Source organism: Lissotriton vulgaris, chromosome 5 (assembly GCF_964263255.1).
Source record: "Lissotriton vulgaris chromosome 5, aLisVul1.2, whole genome shotgun sequence".
NCBI classification, from domain to species: domain Eukaryota; kingdom Metazoa; phylum Chordata; class Amphibia; order Caudata; family Salamandridae; genus Lissotriton; species Lissotriton vulgaris.
This window is the reverse complement of record NC_141693.1, coordinates 2,013,926,844-2,013,940,215: the sequence shown is the minus strand read 5'-3', so window position 1 is coordinate 2,013,940,215 and position 13,372 is coordinate 2,013,926,844. Positions and strand designations below refer to the sequence as shown.

Below are 13,372 nucleotides of genomic sequence, written 5' to 3'. Positions count from 1 at the left end.
CTTGAGTGCTTTTTAGCTCAAACACCGTTCATGAGGCCTTTATAACAGTTTCTTGAATACCAATGGAACCAGGCTTCAGGCAGCTGGGTGAACAACTTGATGCTAATTGAAAATACATAGCATCTCAGTCATTCTCATGCTGGTGTCGATAAACCAATGTACTGAAGTGAATCCCTTTCATCAGGACATCCATAGTAAAAGATTCTTCTGCCTAGGCTGGGGCGTACACATGGGCAATCTGCAGATACAAAGGACATGTTCAGCGAAGGAAATTTCATATCAGTCTGTTGGAGCTATGAACTTCCCATCTGACACCTAAGTTATTCCTTTCATCATTCAGATGAAAAACCCTTTTTTGTTTAGTCCGTCAATACAATCAATCCATCAATCAGCGTACTTGTAATGTGCGCTACTTAACCATAAGGGTCCCAAGGCGCTGAGGGCAGGGGCGGGGGATGCTGCTACTGCTCGAAGAGCAAGGTCTTGAGGAGCCTTCTGAAGGCGAGAAAGTCTTGGGTATGCTGTATGTGGGTAGGGAGGATGTTCCAGGCCTTCGTGGCGAGGTAGGAGAAGGATCTGCCGCCGGAGGTCGTTTGTTGGATGCGGGGGACAGCTGCGAGGGCATGGCTGGCGTAGCGCAGCTGGCAGGAGGGGGTGTGGAAGCTGAGTCTGCTGTTCAGGTATGCTGGTCCGGTGTTGTGGAGTGCTTTGTGTGCGTGGGTAAGGAGCTTGAAGGTGATCCTCTTGTTGACTGGGAGCCAGTGTAGGTCTCTCAGGTGGGGGGGTGATGTGGCTGCGGCGGGGGACGTTGACGATCAGTCGGGCAGAGGCGTTTTGGTGTTGTAGTCATCGAAGGTGTTTGGCTGTGATTCCTGCGTAGAGTGCGTTGCCATAGTCCAGTCTGCTGCTGACGAGGGCCTGCGTCACCATTCTTCTTGTTTCGGTGGGGATCCACTTGTAGATCCTGCGGAGCATGCGTAGGGTGTTGTAGCAGGAGGAGGAGATGGTGTTGACTTGCTTCGACATGGAGAGGGAGGAGTCGAGGATGAATCCTAGGTTGCGTGTATGGTCGGTGGGTGTTGGTGCTGTTCCCAGTGTGGTCTGCTACCAGGAGTTGTCCCAGGCTGAGGGGGTGGGTCCGAGGATGAGGACCTCCGTCTTGTCCAAGTTCAGCTTCAGACGGCTACTCCTCATCCAGTCGGCGACAGCCTTCATTCCCTTGTGGAGGTTGGTTTTGGCGGTGTGTGGGTCCTTGGTGAGGGATAGGATGAGCTGGGTGTCGTCGGCGTAGCAGATGATGTTGAGGTCGTGATGGCAGGCCACTTGTGCGAGGGGGGCCATGTAGACGTTAAACAGCGTCGGGCTGAGGGAAGAGCCCTGGGGGACGCCGCAGATGATGTCGGTGGCTTCGGATCGGAAGGGTGGGAGGCCGACGCTCTGGGTTCTTCCGGAGAGGAAGGATGTGGTCCAGTCAAGAGCCTTCTCTTGGATTCCGGCTTCTAAGAGGCGTGTCTTGAGAGTGCGATGGCAGGCCGTGTCGAAGGCGGCTGACAGGTCTAGGAGGATGAGGGCAACCACAGTGTACAATGTTTTATCTGTCAACCAGCGGGAACCCTCTCTAGGCCACTGTCCCTGGAAGCTCAAACCATTTGGAAATGGTTGTTTGCGAGGGTTCTATGCATCAAAGTAGTTCATTTATCTGGGATCCAGAATGGACAGCAGACTTGCTCAGTCAATCAAGACAGGAGACCATGATTGCAGAACCTCTTGCTTGAGAACACAAAGTGTCTTTGAAGATTTGGACAATTCTTAAATAGATGTATGCAGATGCAGACATGAAAATACAACTAAGCTTTGCCTCGTTGCCAGCAGTCACCACATAACCAAACAGGTTATGTGGTGAATGCTGTTTTGATAGACTGATCAGGGAAGATTTTCTACGCTTTATCCCCAAACCCTTGATATCAACGGTGCTGACCATACTGCTCCAGTGCAAGGTGAGAATGATATGAATGGCCCTCAAATGGCCACTCCAGGAGTGGTACACATGCCTCCTATACCTGTCCGAGGGACCACTCAGAAGCCGGCTTTGCAGACCGGATCTCCTTTACACGTTCTGGGGCCAGTTCATGCACCTCAACCTAACATCATTGAACTTAGCAGTCTGGCTCCTGAATTCTTTTAATACAATCATCCAAATCTTCCTGAAGACTGTATGTAGAGTCTGAATGAGGCAAAATGCCTCTCCACGAGGACATCATATGCATTGAAGTACTTCCAGAATAACTCCAATCCACCCTGATGCCAAGCTGATGTGGTTATTCCATACCTCGTACACCTTGCAAGATCAGGACTTCGTTTTACACCAATAAAAATGCACCTTGTGTCAACCACTGCATCCAGGAAATCTCGTTCACAAACCTCTAATTTTAGAATGCCCTTAGTGAAAGATTTCTTAGAGGGTATTAAGAAGGCATTTCCTCCCACTGAAATCCCTTCTCCACCCTTGTTTTTGATTATTGTTCTTTCAAAATTAGTGGGCTAACCTTTGGAGCTGATACACAAGGCTGCCCTGGAACATTTAACATGAAATGCAGCTTTCTTGATAGCTATCACTTGTATTTGCCGAGTAAATGACAGGTTCTCGGTTTATAAAAACGTATGTGGTTTTCATAGGAACATGGTGGTAATGAGAAAGTGATATTTGATATCCATTTAAATCAAATAGTTTCTTTACCAATTTTCTCTCCAAACAATGAGAGAGGACTCTTCGTCCTTTAGATATAAAAAGAGTTCAAATTTCAATGTGGACATGACAAAAGGTAGTATACTATTTGGCCATTTATTTGTAAACTATGGTCTGGTGAGAACTGGCTTGTCTACAACAAACCAATCCATTTCTAGATGGATAGTATCTCGCAATAAATTATGCTACCAGCTGGCAAATAAAACTCTCCCCGGCAGGCCTAATGTATGCTCAACTAGTGGAAAAACAGCTGCTACAGCGACTTAAGAAATGTTATATATATATAATTTCTAGTTGAGAAATCTGTTCAGCTGAAGACAAATGCTGCTTTTTCTTCATGCCTGCGTTTTTTAAAGGGGTGGGCTTGCTAGTCTATTCAGTGCTTTTGAATATTGACGAGAATCCCCTGGAAGCGAAGGAAAAGTTACTTACCCGTAATCCTAGTTATTTTACATGAAAATTCTCACCAAAGTCCTAGCAACCCTCCTTCTTCCCAGACAAGACAGAGCAAGTGTTTTTTCCTACATCCAGATTTCTATTAAATCTGTAAAAATAAATTGACCTGTTTGTCACCTATGAGGCATGAAGGGACCCTGGAAGGCGGCCGCTGTTTGCCTGGTGCAGCCTGTCTGCTAACTTTGTCCTTCATTCCCTTTTTAGGTCTCGTGGCGGTTACCGCGCGAAAGCGCGGTCTCGCCAGAGACCTATTGCCACCGGGTCAGCTTCCCAGGAGACAAGAGATGGCCACGCGCATAATCGGATCGGAGGGGGCCCCGCGCTCGTGTGCACATCTCCTGTCTCCTGGGAAGCTCTAACACACACAGCCACACCTCCCCCTGTTACGAATGCGCACACACAGAGACACACACAAGAGCGCACATACACGCACGCACACATACAGAGACACCTCCCCCGCACACATACACACACGCGCGCACACACACACGAGCGCACCAAGACCTCCTCCCCCCCCCCCCCGCCGCCCCTCCTCCCCCCTACAACTAAGCCCCACTCAAAAACCCTGGTTTGACTTTTGCTTTGCTGCTTCGATAGATGGAGTTTTCTGGTTTACTTCTGTCATACCATGCGATTCGTTTAACGCTAAAAGAGCGTCTTTTTTTCAGGATACCTAGGAAAAGAAAAAATAATGCCAATCCGAGGTGCATTGTATGCAAATGCACTTTATGCATATTCATTTTTGGGACATTCTGCTAACTGGATGGCAGCCCATGCGGATGACTAATGCGAGGCGCTGCCCGGGAGCTTTCCCTTAAAGGTCAAAAGGGAAGAACATGATTCGGTGGCCTGCTCCTTTCCAAAGTGCTGCACTATATGACACAGACTGAGCATTCCCGGCCAGCCTCGCACCCAACCATTCACGGCCGCCACAGTATTGGCTTATTGAGTTGTTTCCCGTTCCTTGTGACCCTGTTTTCACCGGCACATCCTCTTCCCCAGTTAGCAGAGTTAACCCTTTGTACTTTCTCATTTCCAAGCACTATCCAATCTCAACATACCACCGGGGTGTAGTTTTCTCGTGACAGGAAGGACCTGCGAGTGCAACAGGGAAGGCGTTAAACAGATACACGATAGGAAAAAAAACTGTTTTTTAATGCCCTTTCCTTCCCTTCCACTGGCTTTCTGCTCAAGAATATTCTGCTTATGACAACATTTTGCAAATCCGGTCCTAAGGGTGTCCTTATTAGAATAATGGGATCATGGCGAACGAATTATGCAGCCACCACGGTGTCAGTCCTTTCATGTGATGCAGAAGTGCAGACGTAACGGCGAGGCTGACAACTTTCTACGCGTCCCCTACCAGCCAGTCACGAGGGTGCCTCATCACGTGGCATTCCTGAGGGGAGGTGTGCGGGGCAATGCTTCGGGGAGGACTAATAAGCGATTGGGGAGGAGCGACGAAGGACAGTTGAGCTGTAGGACTGATGTGCAGACAGGAAACCACATGAACCGTTATAGACTGTACATATAGTGCACGCGCTGATACTCACACGCATACTTCATCCCCACAGGGAAGCATCGATTCCCCGTGCTTTCGCTAACCCTCTCCAAGGCAAACAGCACATTAGCCGATGCTTGTTTTTTCCTGTCCATGTTTTGCTGCGTTCTTTGAGTTTGCTGATCGAAGTACTCATGAGAATTTGAAAGACTGCTTCCATGAAGTGAAGCTTGCACGCTGTTATGTACTTCTGCGATTGCCTTCATGTTATGTTGTGTCATAGGGTCTTATAGAGCAATTTTTTAGGTCTCGTGGCGATTACAGCGCGAAAGCGCGGTCTCGCCAGAGACCTATAGTCACCGGCTCAGCTTCCCAGGAGACAAGAGATGGCCACTCGCATAATCGGATCGGAGCGGGCAGTGCGCGCGTGTGCACATCTCCTGTCTCCTGGGAAGCTCTAACACACACAGCCACACCTCCCCCTGCTTACGCATGCGCACACACAGAGACACGCACATGAGCGCACATACACGCACACATACAGAGACACCCCCCCGCCGCCGCACACATACACACATGCGCGCACACACACGAGTGCACTGAGACCCCCCTTCTACCCCTTACAACTAAGCCCCACTCACCGCCACTCCGAACTTCTTCAGCCTCCGCTGGGCTCTCCCTCAGGCATGGGATCCCCGCGTCTCCACTGCTTCTCTGGCCAGGCACTCCGTGGACGCGGGCTTCTGGCAAAAGACGGAAGTCCCGCTCCACCACAGGTTTCGTTTTTGCCAGTGCGCGCACACGTCTTGTGATTTCTATGGACTCCGACAGAGAAATTTGGAACAGTAACAAGCATTTTTCTGAAGATGTGAAGTAATACTGTTGGTGGGACTTTGAGTAAATGGTTCAACAAGGCTCATTAGTGTCCAAACAAGTCATTAGTGCAACCACAGACTCAGTGGAAATGGCATCTCTGGGATACTGCCTTGTAGGTACAAGGAAGTGTTCTTTTTGGCTGCGCCTCAATAAATTGAAGCCTGACACACAAAATGGAATTCCTGAACTTTCCATTTTCAGGCTCTTTTTTTTTTGTTTGGACAGCATACAGAAAGAGAGCTGGTTGGGATGAAAAATTCCCGAATACAAGCATAGAGACCGTTGTTACGACTCTCGGAGGGTTCAGCTCCCTTGCTGGCCATACCAGTATCAACAGTAGCAGGGTCCGAAATATCCCTATAGGCTAGGAGGCTCTATAAACAACACAGCTCAGTCACACCCTTCCAACACTTCAGCTGCCAACCCTCCAACAGTTGCCATTGTTGCCTTAATGGCACCCTCTCTTTTCACCACTCAAGTGGGGTAGCAGTATTTTTACACTTGGAAGTGTGGGAGAAGATAACAAAAGACCAGTGGGTCTTGACTATTGTAAAGCATGTGTGCTCTCTGTGCTTCAAGGCAATACCAATGCCTGCTCCACCGAAGCTAGCCTTGAAGTTCCAATTTGTCACCCTAAGAAAAGAAACCTTCATACTGCTGAAGAAGCATGCAATCAAACCAGTCCCTGTCTTACCCATTGGAAATGGAGAGTCTATTCAAGATGTTTTCTAGTTTAGGGAATAGATCCAAAAAAGGGGAGTTACGATAAATATTAGGTCTATGGAGAGCCAACAAGTGGATCAAAAGGTAAACCTTTTGCGTGCAAGCACTCCATCAGATTTTCCTATGACAAGGTGATAGGATGTGCTTTATAGTAGGTCTACAAGATGCCTGCTTCCACATTCTAATATCAAGAAAGCACAGGATATATCCGGGGTGTATAGTTAGAGCATCATTCTAAAAGAACACTGTGCTTCCTTGTGATCTGGACCCTGCTCCTTGAACTTCTCAAAATGCATGCCAGAAGCCTGCCTTCGACATCAAGGACTATTCACTTACCCTTAACTAGGCCTTAAAGGCAGAAAGTGAAACAGGACATTTGAACTACAAAGTCTCTGTTCCTCAGTCTAAGTCTACAGAAGATGATCACATTAATATCTTATTTGAGAGCAATGCTAGACACTGTGCAAAGACATGACTTTCCTTTGGAAAATAGGGCCATCAATCTGGCTGAAATGCCATCTTCTTTTGCTCAAAGCTGCAGTCATTGTTCCTGTCCTAGTGCTGCATTTTATATTTCTTTATTTAAAAATAATAATTTCAGAAGTGAAAGATTAGATAACTTTCGGCATGATGTAGAGTATGCGTGATTCTGTCACAAACACGACTGATCTCCTGTCTGCCTTATTACATGTGGGTTGTTATCGGGCCCTTTTACTTTTGAAAGAAATTTGTCAATGAAAGTTATTATATCCAATTATCTCCCTGGTAGCTGATAAATATTTAAAAGTTCAGAATCTGAGTAGGATACTTGTGCTGAATTATTATTTCAGTAAGTAACTTTTCATTTTCAATGAAGATTCCTGAACAACCCTGTGAACCACTAGTATTAGTTAGAGGTTTTCTTCAAATGGGAAGAGTATCTTCTAGGACACACATGGTTATAGGTTTCAGGGGTAAGTGTTGGGAGTAGTGAGGAGTGATGTGTTAATTAGAAATATAGGTTTTCTAAATCGGGCAGAAGGTGCATGTGGTTTGAATAATATGCTTTGGGTATGTGCACATTAAAGTCAACACCTATTGGTAATTTTGCCATTTTTTTATTAGCAGATAATATCAGGAAAACAATGCTACTTACAACTACACATGGGCAGAACCAAATGTGTCAACAGCCAGTGAGATGAGATGGCATAAAATATCCTGTGAGAGACATGCTGTCTGATAGTTCATTCTTGTCACCCATAATAGGTGTCTACCACTGTGGAGACTTTTCAAGACCTCTCGTTACCAATCCCCGGAAAAGAAGATCTTGCAAAGCTGCACTCCACCATTCACCAAAACATGCCTGCCAAAACCGGTTCATATGGGGACAGCTACGCCACCCAAGGCTGGATCTCCTTCCTCGTGGACTACATAAGAAGGTGAGTGACCTTACCTCATCTGAGCAGAGCTGCATGTGCTTATCACTCTGCTCCAGTGCACAATCACTCAGGCATGTACACTTCTATGGAACCGTATCATGTGACCTATTGTCACTTCCCTTGACTGCATTTTGTGTGGAAAAATCCTGTTCAGTCTCTTTCTACTTGTGCTTGCTCTCTCAAGGCTTTGTGTATCCCAGCATACACTTCTCCGGTTCACCTAGGATTTAAGCTAAAACAGGTGTAGAGAAGGGAACTGGGTCTCCTCCACTTCTAACCACTACCGTTGCTCCTGCAGCCAGTCATCAGACCTTCCTACTGATGTACATTGAACTCTCTGGCATGCTTCCAAAGGAGAGGCTGCAGCAGGAGATGCTTCTGCATAATAAGTTGCTCCAGATGTCATCTACAAGGCTTGGAAAGGATTGGTATGAGCCCCAATGTACCCCAGTATACACAAAGGTAGCTACATGACCTTTTACCTACATTTGTCCTACCTTGCCCTACTTAACGGTTCTGATAGATACATATGCCAGTGGATTCCTCACCTTGTAAATATACCCTTGCGTCAGCAACATTCGGAAATTCTTTTTGTAGCTCCGCGCCGACGTGGACGACGTCATAGAGGCACGGCATCACGCGCGACTCCCCTGACTTCACCGACACCATAATAGGCCCACGCCGGCGTGATGACATCAGTTCCCTTTTTTCCGCGTTGTTGACGCTAACTGTTTTCAAGGGATCGTCTGTAGCTTTTACAGTAACTTTGTTACTCTGTGATTTTCTCTGTGTTCTATTTGTCTTCTGTCGAGATGTCTTCGAAGAAGACCGGATTTAAAGCTTGTGGGGAATGTGGCAAGACCATGTCAATCACTGATCCGCATGTAAATGTAAATTGATACTTGATAGTAGCGCACTGCTCACCCGGGTCTCAAGGCGCTTGTACGAATAACACTGTGGAACTCATCCTGGCTTTCCCTGTGAGGCGTCCACTCCTGGGCACCCCCAAGGTGGAGGCCAGGCATCCTTAGCATTGTGGGGGCCGTTGTGGAGATTAAGCAAGCTATTGCCCAGAGTTGCAGAGTGGGACTCCATGATTGGAATAGGCGCCGAGGCGAGAATTATCAGGTCCGTGGAATTTTGGAGCCTAAGACCCTGCTGAGGCGGGGAAATGAACCCTGGTCCCGGGCCAGACCTCTGCATCAGGGTCTGCCTCTCTAACCATTGAGCCACACTTCTCCACATGAGTGCTGCGTCTGGTGTCTGAGCTCCGACCATGACGTCGAGGATTGCCCTTCTTGCAAGAAGATTACACCGAAGGCCCTTCGAGAGAGGGAGATGAAGCTCCTCGTTGCAAAACTTAAAAGCAAGAAAGATAAGAAGACTTCGAAGTCACAAACTCGGGGTTCGAGGTCGAGGACTCTTTCGAGGTCGCGCTCTGAGTCGTCTTCTGCTCATGCTTTGAGGTCTTCGAGGAAGAAACCCAAGAAGAGGAGCAATATGTCTCAACATCACTCAGGCAAGGACTCGAGTTCGAGGCCGAAGTCGCAAGTGAAGCTACTTCATAAAGAAGCGGTGGCTTCGGCTTCGGAAGCCCAGGACTCAGAGTGTGAGGCTTCGCGTGCGAATTCGCCTGAGTCACCGAAGCAGCTAGCAAACCCTTCTCCGGACCCGTCCCATCCTTCTAGTCAGGAGGATGAAGGTGAGGTGGAGGAAGTTGGTGAAGTCGAGGTTCCGTTGCCTGCGGGTCCGTCGACTCCGGTGCACCAGCCTGAAGAGAAGGTCGACGTCGTGACGACACTGCTCCCTCGGGAGCAGCCTGGAGGCTCATATCCTGCCTTTCCGGCCCCAGGTCAGGATCCGACGCAATTCCTCATTGCCATGTTTGGTGTCTACTCCAGGACAATGTACCCGTCTGGTGCAACTGTTGGTCCCATGGGTCCTATGGCGTTTAGTCTGGGTGTTTCCTAGGCTTATGCTCCTGTGCCCTTTCTGCCTTTCATGCCGGCTCCAGCACCGCTTTGGCATTTTCCGACGCCGGCGAAGCCTTCGACGCCGAAGTCGTCGACGCCAAAGCCGTCGACGCCGAATCCATCGACGCCGATTCCTTCGACGCCGGTACCCTCGACTCCGATGCCGGATCCGGTTCGACCTCGAGTTAAGCTGCCTCACTCCAGCGGAGTAGGTCGTGGATCCGTCTGCTTCGTTTGTTAAGGAGAGGTCGAGGCGTGAGGCACAGAGGCTTTTGGAGGAACAGAGGTATCGGGATGAAGAAGTGGAGGAAGGTGAGCTTCAGGAGTCTGAGGATCCTTTTGATGACTTGAGGGAGGCTAGTGGCCTGAGTGGGATTTGGCCTCTACATCTGACTCCTTACCATGTGGTGATAAAGAAAGCGGCAGACTTGTTAAACATCGCTCTGCCTACTGCTGAGTACAAGTCAAATATTCTGACGGAGGTCCTCCATTCACCTTCCTCTGTAATTGAACTAATGCTGCCATTCAATGACGCTTTGGCTGAACCAATCTGAGGTGTGGAAGAAACCTCTGTCAGCCCCTGCCGTTTCAAGGGCGGTTGCGAGGAGATATAGGGTGGCTCCTAATGATCCTGACTTCAACACACCCCCTGCCTGAAAGTTTAGTTGTACAGGCTGCCTGTTCTAAGAAGTCTGCGGGAGCTTTTCCGCAGGTTCCTGGGGAAAAAGAGTCGAGAAAGCAGGATCAGGCTGCTAAGAAAGTCTTCTATTCAGCCAGCATGGCATTAAAATCTACTAATGCGACTTGCCTGATGGGACGTTACTTCCATCCCCTAATGGATTCTGTAAAACAGTTGGTGCCCAAGATTCCTGAAGGGGATAGAAAGGACTTTCAGGAGGTTATATCGGACACTCAGGCTGCAGCAAGGCAGGTAATCCAGAGTGGGCTGGACACAGCAGATTTGGTGGCGAGAGTCATGGGCTCTTCGGTGGCCACTAGGAGAGCTGCGTCTCTAAAGTCATCAGAGTTCTCAACAGTAGTGCAGTCTGCCTTGATGGATTTGCCCTTTGATGGGTCTGGATTGTTTGGGAAGAAGGCTGACACTGCTTTAGAGCGTTTTAAAGACAGCAGAGCGACGGCGAAGTTGTTGGGCCTTCAGACAAGAGGCACATTTGGGAAGCGCTTCAGAGGATTTGACAGGTCTTCCTTTCGAGCCTTCAAACAATCTCAGCAACAGCCACAGCAGCAGCAAAATATGCTGTACAAGTCTTGTAGGGGCAGACAAAGAGCTCGTCCCAGAGGTCGTCAAGCCTCCTCTTCGCCTTCCCAGCCCCCTGCCAACGCAGCAAAGCAGCCCTAGATTCGCCATTCCGGATCATGTGGGCCCAGTGGGGGGTCGGCTTAACCATTTCCTACGAGATTGGGAATTGATTACATCAGTCTTTGGGTTCTCAATCTCGTGGAGAATGGGTATGCTCTTCCTTTTCAGGAGTTTCCCCCAAATTACCCTCCTTGCCAAGGTTTTTGTTCGGAGGACCACCTGCTACTCCTGCAGGAAGAAGTCCTGGCACTATTCTGAAAAGGTGCGATAGAGGTGATTCCGGAGCAGGAGAGGGGTCAGGGATGCTACTCCCGGTATTTCCTGATCCCCAAGAAGGATGACAGGCTTCGTCCAATCCTGGACCTCAGGATCTTGAATCTTTACCTGAAGCAGGAGAAGTTCAAGATGCTCCCCATTGCACAGGTTCTTCAAGCGCTGCTGGAAGAAGACTGGATGGTGTCGATCGATTTACAGGATGCGTATTTTCATATTCCCATCCTGAAGTCGCACAGGAAGTATCCCCGTTTCACGGTTGGGTCGCAGCACTTTCAGTTTGCGGTCCTTCCGTTTGGTCTTACTACTGCGCCTCGAGTCTTCACCAAGGTGATGGCTGTGGTGGCTGCGCATCCCAGAAGATCGGGGGTACCGGTATTCCCTTATCTGGATGATTGGCTGATCAAAGCAGAATCTTCAGAGATAGTGCTCCATCATCTGCAAGAGACAACTCAGTTGTTGCACAGGTTGGGTTTTTCGATAAATGTACCCAAATCTCACCTGGTGCCCTCCCAGCGCAACCTGTTCATAGGTGCGGTACTGGACACAACTGTGTGTCGTGCATTCCCTCCTCTTCAAAGGATTTGCGACATACTGGAAATGAATCCTTTATTTTACAATGAGCGGTCGCTCCAGTCCTGAAGGTCCTTCGTCTGCTCGGTCTGATGGCTTCTTGCATCCTGTTGGTCAACCATGCACGCTGACACATGAGGGCACTCCAGTGGTGCCTCCGCAGGCAGTGGTATCAGCACAGCGGAGATCTCAGGGAGTCAGTCAGGATCTTGAGAGAAACTGCAGCGGATCTGTCTTGGTGGGGCGTGGAAGGCAATCTGTCTCAGGGAAAGCCTTTTCAACTGCCTCCATCGGTGGCCACAGTGATAACGGAGGCAAGAGGGTGGGGTGCTCATCTGGGGGATCTGGAGGTCAAGGGTCTTTGGTCTCCAGAGGAAAGGTTGCTTCACATCAACCTTCTAGAGTTGCGAGCCATACGTTTAGCGCTCAAGGCCTTCCTCCCTTCCCTTCGCGGTCAGTCAGTTCAAGTCCTGACGGACAACACGACCGCAATGTGGTATATCAACAAGCAGGGAGGAGTAGGGTCGCAGTGTCTCTGCAGAGAGGCTCTGCGTCTCTGGTCCTGGGTACAGGACCATTAGATATCTCTGATGGCAAATCATCTGGCCGGGGTTCTGAACGTATGTGCAGACAGTCTCAGTGGGCTGTTCTCGGCCAACCACGAGTAGAGGCTTCACCCGGAGGTGGTTGGTCACGTCTTCCGGACGTGGGGAACTCCTCGGGTAGACCTGTTCGCCACTCACGAGAATGCTCACTGCCCGTCATTCTGCAGTCTCCAGTTTCCGATGCAAGGAGCACTGGGGGGACGCGTTTCAGTTGAGTTGAGACTCACAGCTCCTTTACGTGTTTCCTCCCATACCCTTGATTCCTCGGGTTCTGAGGAAGATTCGCCAAGACCGGGCCCAAGTTATATTGATCGCCCCGGATAGGCCAAGAAGGGTGTAGTACACGGGTCTTCTCCACCTCTCCTCGTGCCCTCCGCTCCGTCTCCCTCATAGGGCAGATCTCCTCTCCCAGATGGAGGGGCAGGTTCTACACCCCCACCTCCAGACCTTACACCTTCATGCCTGGAGATTGAGCGGGGCAACCTGAATTTCTTTTCTCTCCCACATGATGTGGTGGATGTTATCGGCCAGGCGTGACTCCACCAAGTCCATTTATTCTTATAGATGGTCTAAATTTGTTACTTGGTGTGGGGAGAAGTCTATAGACCCTTTAAGGGCTTGTTTGTTCAATATACTTCAATTTGCACTTTCTTTGGCCCAGGAGGGTTTTACGGTGGCAACTATCAAAGGTTAATTATCAGCCTTATCGGCTTTCCTTTGTTTGCCGGACCAGCCCTCTTTATTTAAATCTCCTATCGTATTACAATTTATCAAGGGCCTTACCAATAAATTTCCTCCAACACCTTTTATTGTTCCTCAATGGGATTTGAACCTTGTGCTTACGTTTTTGATGGGTTCGCCTTTCGAACCTTTGCACAAGTGTCCCTTGAGACTTTTGACTTTCAAG

The 13,372-nt window shown here is 49.0% G+C and overlaps 1 protein-coding gene across 1 annotated transcript in view; it reads left to right on the top strand.

The window, feature by feature from the left end:
* The window catches only part of USP20 (ubiquitin specific peptidase 20), a 556,910-nt gene that overhangs the window by 348,033 nt on the left and 195,505 nt on the right, over nucleotides 1–13,372 (top strand). Inside the window, exon 13 of the mRNA XM_086924837.1 lies at nucleotides 7,548–7,720. Within this exon, the coding sequence (XP_086780963.1) occupies nucleotides 7,548–7,720 (173 nt within the window). The remainder of the gene's footprint in view (nucleotides 1–7,547; nucleotides 7,721–13,372) is intronic.